Here is a 16,031-nt window from a genome sequence, read left to right as displayed (position 1 = left end):
ACAAGAACATTTAACTGATGAATTATTCATGTTTATTTTGTGACGTTTCATGAAGGGGTCCCCAACTTATGTACGAAAAAAAAAATCGCAGGCGGGACAGGGTCAGTCCCCTGACTGCATTGTGGCAAGCATCCTTAGTAATAAATTTACGTATGCGCCACAAGTTACGAAGTTGGTAATTCAATGACTTACTTGAGAGGACATATAGGACATATAGAATATAATTCTATATACAACTGTATATCATCTGCATATAGAATATACAGTTTGTGGTACACGACGTGTACTAGTTATATATCATAAGTAACATTCGGAGAGTCAAATAATGTGTTCTGCGCATATCAATATGCTGTAGTTACCAGTTATATTGAAAAAAAGAAAGGTCGAAATGTTTTTTTTTTAATCATGTACAGGGAAATTTTCGAAAAATTGCAGATTTTTTTATATAACTGGTTGCTATAGCATAATTTACATGCGCATAGTCAAGTAATGTGTTCTGCGCATGTCAATTATGCTATGTTACCAGTTATATCGAAAAATAGAAAGATCGAAATTTGGCCATTTTTGGAAAAAAATTTCTGTACAGGAAAATTGTCAAAACATTTTCGACCCTTTTATTTTTTGACATAACTGGTTACTACAGTATATCATAATTAGGTCAATTATGCTACAGTAACCAGTTATATCGAAAAAAAAGAAAGGCCGACATTTGGCAATTTTTTGAAAAAAAATCATGAACTATATTACAGGAAAATTGTCAAAAAATGCCAAATTATTTTTTGACAAAACTGGTTACGATATCATAATTAACATTCGCAGAGTCAAATAATGTGTTCTGCGCATGTCAATGATGCTATAGTAACCACTTATATCGAAAAATAGAAAGGGCGAAATTTTGCAATTTTTTTGAAAAAAATCATGTACAAGAAAATTGTCTAAAAATGGCTAATTTTCGACTCTTATTTGTTGACACAACTGGTTATTATATCATAATTAAAAGGCGCAGAGTCAACTAATGTATTCTGCGCATGTCAATTATGCTATAGTAAGCAGTTATATCGAAAAATAGAAAGGTCTAAAAGTTGTAAAAAAAATCCAGTGCTCTTATAGTATAGAGCCATAGTAACCAGTTTTGTCGAAAAATAATAGGGTCGAAATTAATCTGTATTTTTTTTTCTGTTACAGGGATTTTTTCGAAAATGCCCAAAATATTGACTTTTTTAAATTAAAATTATTATGCAATAATATGGCTATATATGCGCATATATTGCTTTGTATCATCGTATAGAGCCATAATTACCAGTTTTGTCTAAAAAAAAGTCTCGAAATTTTGTCATTTTTTTTAAAATCCCTGTACTATAGTATAGGTTTTTTTTATAGTAACCAGTTTTGTCGAAAAATAAAAGGGTCTAAATTTTGCCATTTTTAGAAAAATCCCTGTACTATAGTGGCTATTATGCGCATATATTGCTTTGTATCATCGAAAAATAATAGGGTCGAAATGCCGCCATTTTTCGAAAAATGCCCAAAATATCGATTTTTTAAAATTAAAATTATTATGCAATAATATGGCTCTATATGCGCATATATTGCTTTGTATCATCGTATTGAGCCATAATTAGCAGTTTTGTCGGAAAATAAAAGGGTGTAAATTTTGCCATTTTTAGAAAAAATTCCTGTACTATAGTACAGGGATTTTTTTCGAAAATGCCCAAAATATCGACTTTTTAAAATTCAATTATTATGCAATAATATGGCTATATATGCGCATACATTGCTTTGTATCATATATAATTACGAGTTTTGTCGAAATTTTGCCATTTTTTGAAAAATCCCTGTACTATAGTGGCTATTATGCGCATATATTGCTTTGTATCATCGAAAAATAATAGGGTCGAAATGCCGCCATTTTTGGAAAAATGCACAAATTATCGACTTTTTTAAAATTCAATTATTATGCAATAATATGGCAATATATGCGCATATATTGCTTTGTACTGTACTATTAGTACAGAAAGTTCTGATTTTTTCTTTATTTTTTTTTAATTACTTGGTAGGCCTATAAGTATAAGGAAATTTTGTCAAAAAAATGTATATTTTATACCATAGTACTATATGGAAATATAACTTAGTGATGATATTATATTTATATGTGCATATATGGCAACATTAGTGCATATGAAAAAATTAGTGCTTAATAATTATTTCATTTTTTGACAATAATATGTTGAAAATGCAATATAGATTATGACAATATTAGTGCATATAGTTCAAGTCGACATTTTGGTAATAATCAATTGCACAAAAATATGGACTTTTCAGCAGCCCCATTCCTATTCATTATTAATATAGTAAACAACAAGTAAATTAATAATCAGTATTTAATTTCAATATAATATCACAAATCATTACAATACAGTAAACCTATAGTTTTTACATTAAAATTCATAATTATACCTAGAATATTTGAGATTATTTATTTGCTTTACTCACATATTCTCAAACCAACAAGAACATAATTCTAAATCTAAGTGATGGTTTTACGACAGATAAAATGGCTAAATAAGACTGGGTGGTGGATTAAAGATAAATAATTTTAAAAAGTACTGTCATAATAGTGGGGTGAAATAATTGCTTATTATAATAATATGAATATTATATATGATACATGTGACAGTAGACAAAAAAACTGGGGTCATTGCTGAAGTTATCACAACATAAATTGGTATAAACCAGAACTCAAAGACTTTCTTTTTTAAATATTTAATTTCCATGGTTTTACATAGCCTTTCTAGATGGGTTAAAATGTTATAGTATAGGCAAATTTAAATGAAATGGTGCCTAAATAATAAAGAGTTTTTTTTCTATTTTTCTGCCTTCCATGAATTTATAGACCAAGTCAAATATTTTAGTAACATGACGACACTTATGAACAATGAATTGTAAATGGATGTATGTCAAATGAATGTGCAGAGTAACATATCTAGCTCACCATAGTCTGTGGCTGTGAGCTTCATTATTTCTTCTACATATTTGCCTTTAGTAAGGTGATGTATATTTAGGAGCCAATGAAGGTGGGACGATGTAATTGCTGGAAAGAATAAGGTTTAAAAGAGGTGGGAAAAATAAGAAATATTGCTGATTGTGACTGTGGGTAGAGGATGAATTAATGTTATGCAAAATACAGAACAATTATGAGAAAATATTGCAAACGTATATTAATATAAATATAATCAATCAAAAATCATATAATCATAATAAAACTCTAAAGAAAATAATAAATTAATGTGATGATGAAATAACATATACTGTGGTTGGGGTTATGAGATAGAGCTATTTTCAAAATATGAACAAATGGTGATTCTAAAATAATATTTTTGCCCTAAAATCAACGTAAGCTATCGTTATGGAAAAAAAAGTTATTAAGTAAACCTCCTCTCCCATCCCAAACTTTGTTTTAAATTATTTAATAAAAATTTTGAGAAACAGATACTCAACCGCCAGTGATTAATGATGGCATATTGGTTAATGAACAAAAATAAAAAATACTAAGGTTAAAAAAAATGGCCACAAAATTGCCAAAAAAATTCTAATTTTTCTGATTGATCTTTGTACCATTAAACCACTAATGATTATGTTCAAATCTAATTGAATAGCTTAACTTGTACACATACAACAAAGATCAAATCCTCATCGTAAGTAGTTATTTTATTCTTTTGGATATTCTATCTTACTCTGCTAAACTGTGACCATTATGTAACAGACATTACCATAGTGTTTAAGCATGCAACCCAAAGGGCTTGCATTTTTCAAAGTTTTTCCTTAATACAAAATAATTTAAATAACAGACTTAACAGTAACCTTTAACCTGAAAGGTCAAAGGCAAAGCATATTTAAGAACCATTTAGTGAGTAACCTTCAACCCTGCAAAGAACCCCAGTAAATAAACATCTAGTCTACATTAATTCCAGATATGTGACTGGAACTTTGCCTGATTGCGAGCCACGTTGACCAATCATCCAATCAGAGTCCAGACCTGGGGCACTCCAAACGGTTATGAGCTGAAAATACAGAAGAGTGAATACACTTTATTTAAAGGAAAACAACATCTATAAAAGTAAATTTACATTTTTTTTCACTGTATAAAAGTATAAATGCAGAAAAACCATCCAAGCAGTGTTAAATACATGCAATTAATCACAAAGAGCAAAAGCAAAAAGGTGACAGTAAATTGATAGAAATAATAGCAGTACTGTATATGGTGGTGATATGATAGTAGTAGTCATGAAAATAACAATGAAAATAATAATAATGATGATCATAATGGTGGTCATGACAATGATAATGAAGATGAAACAATGAAGATGACAATGATGATGATAATGGTGGTCATGACGATGATAATAAAGATGAAACAATGAAGATAATAATGATGATGATAATGGTAATCATGACGATGATAATGAAGATGAAACACTGAAGATAATAATGATTAAAATGGTGGTCATGACGATGATAATGAAAATGAAACAATTATGAAGTTAATAATGATGATGATAGTAATGGTGGTCATGACGAAGATGATAATGAAGATGAAATAATGAAGATAATGATGATGAGGATAATGGTGGTCATGACAATGATAATGAAGATGAAACAATGATGATGATAATGGTGGTCATGACGATGATAATGAAGATGAAACAATGATGATGATAATGGTGGTCATGACGATGATAATTGAAGATGAAACAATGAAGATAACAATGATGATGATAATGGTAATATGACGATGATAATGAAGATGAAACACTGAAGATAATGATTATAATGGTGGTCATGACGATGATACTGAAGGTGAAACAATGAAGATAATAATGATGATAATGGTGAACATGATGAAGATAAAACTATGAAGATAATGATGATGAGAATGGTAGTCATGATGATGATAATAGCAGTAATGATGAAAGATAACAATTATGATATTGATAATGAAGACAAGTGTTCAATGATGATGAATATAAGATAATAAATGATAATGATAACAATGGTGATGATGAAAGTAATGATGATGATGATTAAATTACTAACAAGGAACATTCAGAGTAAGTCAGATTTCTTTTTACAAGGCATCTTTGATACAATATCACAGTTTTCCATTTACCTCGTCCGCTAACAACGACAGCTCACTAGAGTCAGCTGCATCATAATCATAAAGAACCTTAGCATTCCTTGTCATACTATTTCCAACTGGCATTTGGCCATTGCCGGTGATGTAAGAAGGAGCAGAGGGTACAGAAACATCAACATTATGGGGAGGTGGACGTATGGAACCTGACCCAGGTAAGCTAAGTGTAGAAAAAGAAAACCAAAAATGAACCCCAATACCAATTATAAAATACTACAAACACATCTAAATGTATGATTTAATTAAACAATGAGGGAATATGAATTTGGTTAAAAATGTCTGGATTTTACTGTAGTGGATTGTAAAAATGTGAGTTAGTTTTCAAATAATAAATATTAATAATAATAACATTTCTAAAAATCCTCTACAAGGTATTTTAATTTTTGTCTTATGCACTGAAAGAAATTTAGTTTTATTTTATTACTAATCATAATTTATAAATGAAACAAAATCAACAAATGTTATACCCATAACAATCCACCACAAACCCCATGCACTAACAAAAGCAACCCATATACAGTAATTATGATATTAATGGCAAAGAAAATCAAACTAAAAATGTGAAAACTAAATATTGTGTGTGATTGATCAAATTAATATTTAATTTATTCATATTTTGAAATAAATAATATGTGGTGTGAAGACAGATGTATAGTGCAATCAATAGTGAAATATATAAATTTAATAAAAAATATTTATTATATTAAATATAAATATGTTGCAATGGATGAGATTCTATTATACAAGTGTTCATTAATCTAATTCATTTTTTGGTATAGAAAGAGGTTAATGTAAATTATACATGTAACTCCTACCATCTATGACTGGACCAATGATTAATTAGAAGACATAATAAATGATACCTTACCCATGAATACAGATAAAGAGGGGGTGGGTTGTATGTCAGGGCAGGGGGAAGTGGTTTTTGCGTAAATAATTGACATTTCCAGAATTCTTTAGGAGACTGAATAACTGAAAGAGTAATTTCTGAGGAGAGCAATTGAGGGCTCTCCTGCTTTTTACTTAAACAAAGGACTGGAGTAAGAGGAGTTTTTAATTGGAGACCTTAATACAATAGAACAATGACACATCATTCTACCTACCGTATACCTATATCAGAAGTAACAGATAACTGTTTTACTATTGGCAACAGTTATTAAAAGTGGTCTTGCCAATTGGAGAGTAAGACCGGTTCTTAATTGGAGACCTAACTACAATATAATAATGATAAATGATGTATATACCTGCCAAGCTGTTTCTGCAGGTCAGCCAGTGCAGCCTGTGATTGAGTAAAGAAGTTTTGCTGTGCTTCGATGAAATCTTGTAAACACCGTAAATGATTGGACTGCAAAAATGAAACACAATAGGTTAGTTAGTTTTATAAAGTAAAGTTTGAACACAACCAGTTTGGCAGTAAATGACTAGTACCCAAAGAGACAGTCTCCTAAGAAAATGAGAAACAACAAGCTGTAAAGATCTGACAAACATTACATCAATATGAAACTCTCCTATTATATTGAAGGTAAAATCGCCACTACTGTATGTTACACGATACTTTGTGAAATGCACTATAGCACCCTCTATAGTTTGAGAATATCATTCACACACTAAACTGTCAATTTCAAACCAACATAATACAGGTTATTTAATTCAATTAAAACCCCTTGGCCTTTGACTAGAAAACATTGCTAGGAAACTACCTCTCACAGTCCTAAAGTGGTCTCTAGAGGGCGATGTGTAATACTAGACATTATACATTTGTTGTAAGCTTACATGTGCACTACCGACTCCTTCCAAAAGCAGTTTTGTAATTTCATATTGGCGATCAAATTCATTCTGTGCCAATCTCAGGTCGGCTTCGGCCTATAATTACAACAAAAAAAACACATTTAGATAATTCAAGAAATAGGAGATTATCATAATCATTGGAATTGTTTTTCAACTTCTTAGAGCTCCGTCTACACTATCAAACAAATGTGTCAACAAATGTGATGTGCCCATATATTATTATAGACATGATGATGTCATACCACTAATATTTGGTCACATCACATTACTTTTAACTAGTTTGATGTAAACAACAGTGTAAACAGAGCTTTAGATATGCTTCATCTAAAACATTTATACAGATATTTCAGAAAAAGGAAAATGGAAATTATTAATTTGAATATTTGTACACAATAATTTTTTTTTTTTTTTATTTCTTTGAAATTGATCACTTTATTGAAACCTTGAATATTTGAGGGAATATCTAGTTATTGTCTGTCACTTTGTGTGTTTACACATGCAATTAATAATTGTGATGTTGAGGGTGCAAAGAGTTAAATAACAAGTAGTGTTTGTGTTGCCCACGCAGAGCATATACTGTAGGATTGATTGTTTGTCTTGCTAAAAAATCAACTACTGGGTAAAATTTCAAAAAATAGAGGGAGCTACTAAATTATTAATGCTCAGTATTACCACGTAGAAAAAAACCTGTCCATAGATTTGATCAAATTTTGAGTCCATCGGATTTGTGTAACATAACCATTTTTGGCATTGTTTTTTGTTCTTCTGATGATGAGAATAGTTCCTCGAAACATGTCACATTTTAAGGCAGTTTGCCTATTCATTAAATGCCTCGCTATAGTTATTTTAACTCGTAAGTTCGGTAGAATCATTCATGATTTTTGGGAATTTAGTTTTTGATTTCAGTTATTTTCAAACTTTTCCTCATTTTGTTTTTAATTAATTATACTTGATTTACAGTACATTTTGAGATACAGTATTATACAATACAATATAACAAATAATTGTTTTACAGGTGGTACTGAATAAATATGTACATAGAGTGATTAAACAAGTGTAAACAAAAAATTAAAAGTCAAACATGCTAAAGTGAAAAATAAAAGTGTGAATTATTTGTAATGATATTAAATATGGCATTCACCATTCATTTTCTAGGTACTACTGTTAGATATTAGCCCTAAAAGAACAAATAATGTTTGTTTTCCATCGAGTTTAAATTAGTACAAGTTTTGAAAAAGCCGCAATTGGTCAATTAGGAAACTATGTTCACTTTCACCAGAAACTACAAAAAATTCCATTACCATTTTTCTTCATATATTCCATTTTTTGAATCATTGGTCCGAAAGCAAACAACAAATATTTTGTAAATTTACACCAAGAAAACCCACAAATAAAATTATTATTGATAAATAATATTGACCTACTCCACCTATAGAATACAATAAATAAAATTAATTCATTTATTATGAATCAGTATCATTAAAAAATTCCTAAAAACAAAATCTCTAAAACCAAATTAGAGTGAAGGGTCTACTATAAATTAGAACACCGATAGGCCATCACCTACTTCTTTAAAATAATATGTAAAATTTATTAAATAGGAATACATTTAGGAATAGGGCAACATGCCAATAGAAGCCAACAAAACAACAGATCTTGAATACAAAGTGATGATGACAACAAACTACACAATCGTTTACCGATTGTACAACACAAACAACTGTTATCATTGAACTACAAAATTATATACAGTAGTGTACAGTAATACTCTGGACAAATTTGTTTCCTTTAAATGTAATACCAATTTGACAGAATCATCTTGAATTGAACACAGGACTTTACACACTATACTGTACATTTAACTCCATTTCAATGTGACCTCACACTCAAATTGTTTTGAACAATACTGTTGCTGGATCACTATCGATCCAAAAAGATCAAAGTTCCAACATTATCAAAACTATATTTCAATCTTTCTTCGATAAACATGAATCAAATTCTTGTATACAAAACCTCAGCCTGTATTATTTATAGCACAGTACTAATCTGTGGAAATAAATTCTAGAGACACAATAGTAGATTGTATTCTTTCCATGATATACTGTAAACAAACTTAATTAACTTGGATTTCAGTTTATAAACAAAATGAACTTGTACAAATGTCAAATGCATTCATGTACCTTTGTATATACAAAAAAAGGTTGAGATCTGGTCAAGGAGAAAGAATCCATTACAATTAAAAGTAATATGACACGATCGAAAAAAATAGAAGAGGAAGATCCCGGACATTATGTCCTGCACTACAGTATGATGCAATATTGTCATTGTCAACAAAAAATAAAACCAATTATAATGATGAAAATTATGGTTATATACTGTATAGTGATCAAGGTGGTGGTTGTACTTCATAATGTGTGTAACTATGACAATGGTGGTAGATGATTGACAATGCTGGTACGTACGTGAGTATGACAATGGCGATGACAATGGTGGCAGATGACAATGGTGGCAGATGACAATGGTGGCAGATGACAATGATGGTGGTTGTACTGTGTATAATGACAATGGAGATGACAATGGTGGAAGATGACAATGGTGGCAGATGACAATGGTGGCAGATGACAATGGTGGCAGATGACAATGGTGGCAGATGACAATGATGGTGGTTGTACTGTGTATAATGACAATGGAGATGACAATGGTGGAAGATGACAATGGTGGCAGATGACAATGATGGTGGTTATACTGTGTATAATGACAATGGTGATGACAATGGTGGTGGCAGAATACGAGCACTTTGTTTTACGTGATACAATGTACATGACAATGGCGGTGGTTGTCAATTATGGTAGTTCTGTATTAAATTAAAACATATGACAATATGGCTACAATGATGGTTGTACCGAATGACAATGATGGCTGCAGGTAGGCTCTGACAAGTGGGGTTGTGGTCCAGGGTCGTGCTTAAAGGCCTGGTCTAGGGCTCAATTAATTATTAAGGATCCTTGGGTAACATCCACTCACAAAAACCAATTCAACCAGTATCAAAGTTCAACCGTGAATGTGACTGACACTGTCAACAATACATTACTCATCATATACAGTAGTCATAGTCATATTAATATACAAAAAGCAATCACCATTAATAATTACATTCTAGCAAAATACTGACTTATCAAATTGAACAATCAGACAGACAATATTGAGCCATTAATCAAAGTCACAATAACAACTACATTAATGCATTCAACTACATTACTGTCTCTAAAATATGAATAAATTACAACAGAAAACACAGTAATGCAAAATATCTATCTAAAAATATTTTGTTCAAGTTAATGCTATTGATTGTTAATGTTTAAAGATGTATTGTCCCCCTGAAAAAATAATTCTTGAAAACATTTTTGTTGAATATTGCATTTTATTTGTAACGTAATAGTTATCCACCTTTATTGACCTAAAATTGGATCGAAAAAAATGTATTTACCTGATAAAATGTAATTTAAAGCAAAAAATGGTCAAATTGGCTGCCAGCCAATGGATTTTTGGTTGAATTTTAACATTTATTTTGTCATTTTATGTGAAAACGTGATTTTTTTTTCGTTTTTGTTTCTATTGAAGTATTAACTTTATTAAAACTACAAAATAAGTCTGATTTAATTAATCTTCATTTTTCATGTTTTTGAGGGACAATACATCTTTAATTTTTGAAGGAGGAGGTATATTACAGAATTTTGAAACTGAAACAAAGTTACAGTTACTATATTATTTTCAAATGGTAATAACTATACAGATAATCAGTCAGACACACAACAACAAAATATGCATTCATATTAAAAACACTAAAAAAACAAAAATGTAAAAAAACAAAAAGAAATCATCACAGAATACTGTACATACGGGTACAAAACATCTATAATAATAAACACATTTTACAGCAACAGTACTCAACTAAAGAATGAAATAGAAGTACAATACTGTACATTCGCCCTCCAAATTCTATGGTTCCAAATCCTAACTGAAATAATAGCCATGTGCTAAAAATGTTTTCACTACTGTAGCAATCCACTACATGAAACCATAACATGGTTTTAAAGTCGATGGTCAAAAGTTAATTGTTGTGAACAATAATAGTTTTCACAGTTGAATACCAAAAATGAATAAACTGTATAAAGCGGTTCTGATATAAACAACACATAATACTGAAATCACATGAAGATACTGTTAAACTACTGTAGTTGTAGTTATTATACAAACAAATTAAATAACCAATAGATATCAATAAAAAGGTTAGAATACTGTACATAGAAGAATTAAACAATATTAAAAATATACTTGAAATTAAAAAATAAAAAGTTTTTTAAAATAAACATAAAAATTGTATGCCACTTACATTATAAATCAAATCCTCATTGTTAGGCTAAAGACACAATGAAATTAGATTTTATTTCAATTAAATGTAGATTAATTTTATATTTTGAAAAAAATGATAAAATTCATACTATTCATAATACTACAATTTACCACAGTATTCTAAGCTGCATACAAACCAGGATTGGTGGTGATGTTGAAGGGCAATCTTGACAATGACATGGTGATGTGGATAATGGTGACAATAAAAGTAATGGCAACAATGGGAGTTGGTGACAATGAAGGCAATGGTGGGTAACGGGTATGGTCACAATAAGGGATAACAATGATGGTAATTGTAGCAATGAGGGCAATGGTGAAAATAAGGGCAATGGTGATGAGGGCAATGAGGACTGATGAGAATGGTCACACTTTGTGACAATAAGAGCAATGATGGAAATAAGGCATCCTCTTTTTGACAATAATGGATATACTATGGTAACAATAACCATAATAATAATTAAAAAAATATGGTGACAATAGAAGGAAATGATGATAATAATGAGGATAATGGTAAAAATAGATGGTGACAATATAAATGACAATAGAAATAATGAGTGCAATTATGGTCACCCAGTGCAATGATGGTCACCCAGTGCAAGGCTGATTAAATTTTAAAAATCGAAAAGAAGATACCAGATATTTATGTTTAATTCTTAATAAAAAGAATTCTTTATTAAAGATTGTAATGATTATCTTTGATATATGATCTAGTATCAAGCAAAAGGGTGATTAAAAAATATAATAATACTGTACGTATATTGTTGTAATAATTTATACTAAACAAGTTTGTAATGATAGATAAGATGTACTGAAAGAAAGTTCCTCCCACCAATTTCAACATAGCACCCATCCAAGACACCTACTGTATGGATATTTTGTATACCCACTCTAGCTGTATCTCTGCCTCTATACTTGACAATGAGGATCACAAACTATCCCATAAGCTGCCATAACACTTTACACTACACTAACAGTCAAATAACTATAATTCATAATTCCCTCACTATCCATAAATTACACTTTTCACAATTCTCAGCATTATACAAGTATAAGCATGGTGTTTAGGATTTATAAAGTAGGTCAAAACTGTATTAAATAAGTTCCCATATCTCTATACACTATATCGCAAATGATGCACACTAACTGTAATTTCTCAAATAATTTGATCTTCATTTTACCGAAGTACACGTCTATGACCTTTTGAATGATTGATACTGTACAGTACTGTATTTGAAATGAAATAAATGTTTTTCATAACAAATCAAATAAATATCTAAACATTATTAAGGCATGATGTTGATGCTGACCATGATGGTTAAAAAAAATTATATGATTAATAAAAATGTACCAATGTATAAATGAAGTTGCACCAGTCATATAAGTAGACACCTTCGGGGTCCAACAAAGTTACCTGAATAAACAGGCATTATTTCTAGTGTTAAATTATATTTCCCCCTGGTCTACAGGAATGTTCCCACTCCCCATCCCCCCCCCCCCCCCACCCCTAAAGCTCTGTCTGGACTATCAATTTGTATGTGAAAATTGCTCATATTGTATATGAACATGATGTCATATCACTACCATATTTGAGCATATCACTACCATATTTGAGCATATCACTACCATATTTGGGAACATAACACTTTTTGTCAAACTACTTTGATAGTGTAGACAGAGCTATCAGTAATAGTACTGTATGTCTATCTATGATGAAAAAAAAAAAAGAAAAAAAAAATGCAAGCAAATGTTTTGTGTAAACGTGGCATAAGATTGATTGAAATCTGGAAAAATGAGAATCCCTAGAATTACGGTATGTCATTGTTGTTTACAACAAATGTGATCACATGATACTACAATGTCATGAGTGTACAATTCCAAACCACTATTCACATGACATCTGTTAGTCAATGTCATGAACAACACCATAAAATAAGGATGATGGCATTATCAAAATATTGGTAGGTAAATTAAGGAAACTCAGACGATATAAAAAGTTTAAATAATGGGTCATTCTTTTTACCAAAGATAGACATGCATATTCTATGTGGAGTAAAAACCACAGTACACCATACCAAGTTTCTAGAATTTAATTGCTAATTATCATGTATTCATCCCACAAAAAACAAAAAAAAAATAAATAAAAAGACAATTGATAACAATTCTCAATATCATCTATATTTTCATATAAATATTGATATGATATTAATATTTTTCATACTGTTGACTTCAATTCATTTCTTTTATTAAAGATTATTTAATTAAGATGAGCAGGCCTAAAAAGGTTTTCTTTTTTGTAAATGTTTTGGCCATGATTGGGTATATTAAAGAAGGGGGGGGGGGAGGGAAGAAACATGCAAAATACAATTATTAAATAAAATATTTTTCTACATATTACTTATTTGGAAACAATGGAGAGAAGCTAATAAAAAAGCAGTAAAAAACTATGAATACAACATTATACACAGATTTAGAATTTCTCAAATATTGTTTGTACCTACCGTTCTTTGACCTTCTGCGGATTTAGCTTTCCGCACTTTACTCTTACACGCATCCAGGTCAAGCCTTTTTGTTTCTAGAATTTTCTTTTCTTTCTGAAACATAAAAACGACACACAATATGTGAACGATATGTCAATAAAACTATATTGGTGCTAAAATGTACATACTGTACATAAAGTACTTAGTGTAGTAAAAACTGAGTAAGAGATACAGCCATCTTAGAGTTTATATCTGAATTTTAAAAGGGTTGGAATTAAATACAGCTTTAGTTATCCTGTTTTGATAGAAATTCAAAGTTAAAATGATTTATTATATTACAGTACATTATTGTAAATAGCTTTTACTTAAATATCAAAGGCATAAATAATGCAATATAAATGTAACAGATTAGTCACGTTTAAGAATGGGATGGCAAAGTAAAATAAATTACTAGTTCATCGTGTCGTCTGCGGGAATGGTACAGACATGTAGACACTATTATTATGACCAAAAGATAGGGAATGGTACAGACATGTAGACACTATTATTATGACCGAAAGATAGGGAATGGTACAGACATGTAGACACTATTATTATGACCGAAAGATATTGATTTAAAACTTTATTATAGTTTAATTTAATATTTGATAAGTAAAATGCAAGCTCAGATCTATATTTTGCTACTGTACATGTATATTAAACACACTGTAAAATGTCCTATTTATCGATGAAGGAAGTCACAATCACATTATACTGTAATTCTACTTAGTGTAATACTATCCATTTTCGTTCTGCTTTCTTGAGCACACACACACACCACTATATACCCTTAACTTTATCAATGGTCTGCAATTAAATCTTGAATCTTAAAGACTTCACAATTCTACAGTATTGTATGAATAAAAATTCCACATTGTCATATAAACGTTTGAGGAGCTATATCTGCTGATCATACAGTAACCTTCTCAAAATAGCCCAGTCAACTATGCCAATTGACTGTTATATTTAACTCAGCTCCGCCCTAGTAAATATAACCGTCAATCTTTCAACTCCTGAAATATTCTCCCAAATCAAGTTGTGATAGCACCCCGGAAAATTATAAGAGTGTACAGTATAACAATCCTACACCAATTTAAAATGATTGCAATCCTGTGAGGAAGAGACAGGAAATTTAAAGAGTACTGTATGAATGCAAACCTATTTAAATTACTGACAATAAATTCTTACAATATAACAATCCTACACCAATAAAAAACTTGCCCAGATAAAATGATAACAATCCTGTAGGGAATAGAAGAAGATATATTCATCATATTTTAATTGATTGCAACATCAGATAACCAAGGAAACATAATCTCTTTGCGATTAGATTTCATTAAGAATAAAAAATGTTTATATATTGGAAAACAGGAAGAATATTTACACGAGTTGAAAGATTGACTGCTCTATTCAAAACTGAGTTGATAGGAGTGTCGGTTCAAATAAAAATATAATCTCCTCCTCAAACAAATCATTATCCCTTTTATAAATCACTGAGTAAAATTGTATTATCAAAATAATCAGCAACAATTTTCAAATATTTTGTTAAAATGCTAAAGTGTGCAATAGTCATTGAAATGGAAGAAAATAATGCATGGCATGCGATACAAGGTTCACCAATCAAATGGTAAGATTAGGCTACAACTAGAATGTTGTAACAAATATATAAATTAAAACATGTCTCTTTCGTTTCTTTTTTCTAGGGACTAACTTAACACGACAAGATAATCTAATCTGTTTATGTGAGGGCGTGTGGCGCAGTGTGTTGGACGTTGGACTACTGTTTGTGAGACTGAGGTTCGAATCCAACTCTCGCCGCATTGCTTGTATCCGTAGGCAAGATACTTACTTACGTTTGCCTCTCTTCACCCAGGTGTATATGGGTACCCGGTTTAGATCAAGACACAACTTTGCGCTGATTACTAGCTGCATTATGGAAGTATATATCCATACGTGTTTGATCCAAAAAAATGACTGGGGTAATTAAATGTTAAGCATTGAGAGCTTGCTTATATGCGCTATATAAGAATGAACTATTATTATTATTATTATTATTATGTTCTCTCTCAATGTTTCTAAATGTCTGAAACATCTGCATTTATATACATTGATAAATAAATGTA

The 16,031-nt window shown here is 30.4% G+C and overlaps 1 protein-coding gene across 3 annotated transcripts in view; it reads right to left on the bottom strand.

The window, feature by feature from the left end:
• Positions 1–2,367: 2,367 nt before the first annotated feature.
• LOC140046499 (endophilin-B1-like) overlaps positions 2,368–16,031 on the bottom strand; it is a 30,638-nt gene continuing 16,974 nt past the window's right edge. For 2 of the 3 annotated variants that reach the window (XM_072091158.1, XM_072091156.1), the window contains exons 5-10: positions 13,891–13,983; positions 11,373–11,399; positions 6,965–7,054; positions 6,436–6,536; positions 5,168–5,351; positions 2,368–4,061 (exon numbers count right to left, since the gene is read on the bottom strand). In XM_072091158.1, coding sequence (XP_071947259.1) covers positions 3,957–4,061; positions 5,168–5,351; positions 6,436–6,536; positions 6,965–7,054; positions 11,373–11,399; positions 13,891–13,983 — 600 coding nt within the window. In that variant the 3' untranslated portion in view covers positions 2,368–3,956. The remainder of the gene's footprint in view (positions 4,062–5,167; positions 5,352–6,435; positions 6,537–6,964; positions 7,055–11,372; positions 11,400–13,890; positions 13,984–16,031) is intronic. The other variant, XM_072091159.1, reaches the window with a different exon arrangement.

Source organism: Antedon mediterranea, chromosome 4 (genome assembly GCF_964355755.1).
Source record: "Antedon mediterranea chromosome 4, ecAntMedi1.1, whole genome shotgun sequence".
NCBI lineage: Eukaryota > Metazoa > Echinodermata > Crinoidea > Comatulida > Antedonidae > Antedon > Antedon mediterranea.
Note: the sequence above shows the minus strand (reverse complement) of the source record. Positions and strands in the feature narration are given on the sequence as shown.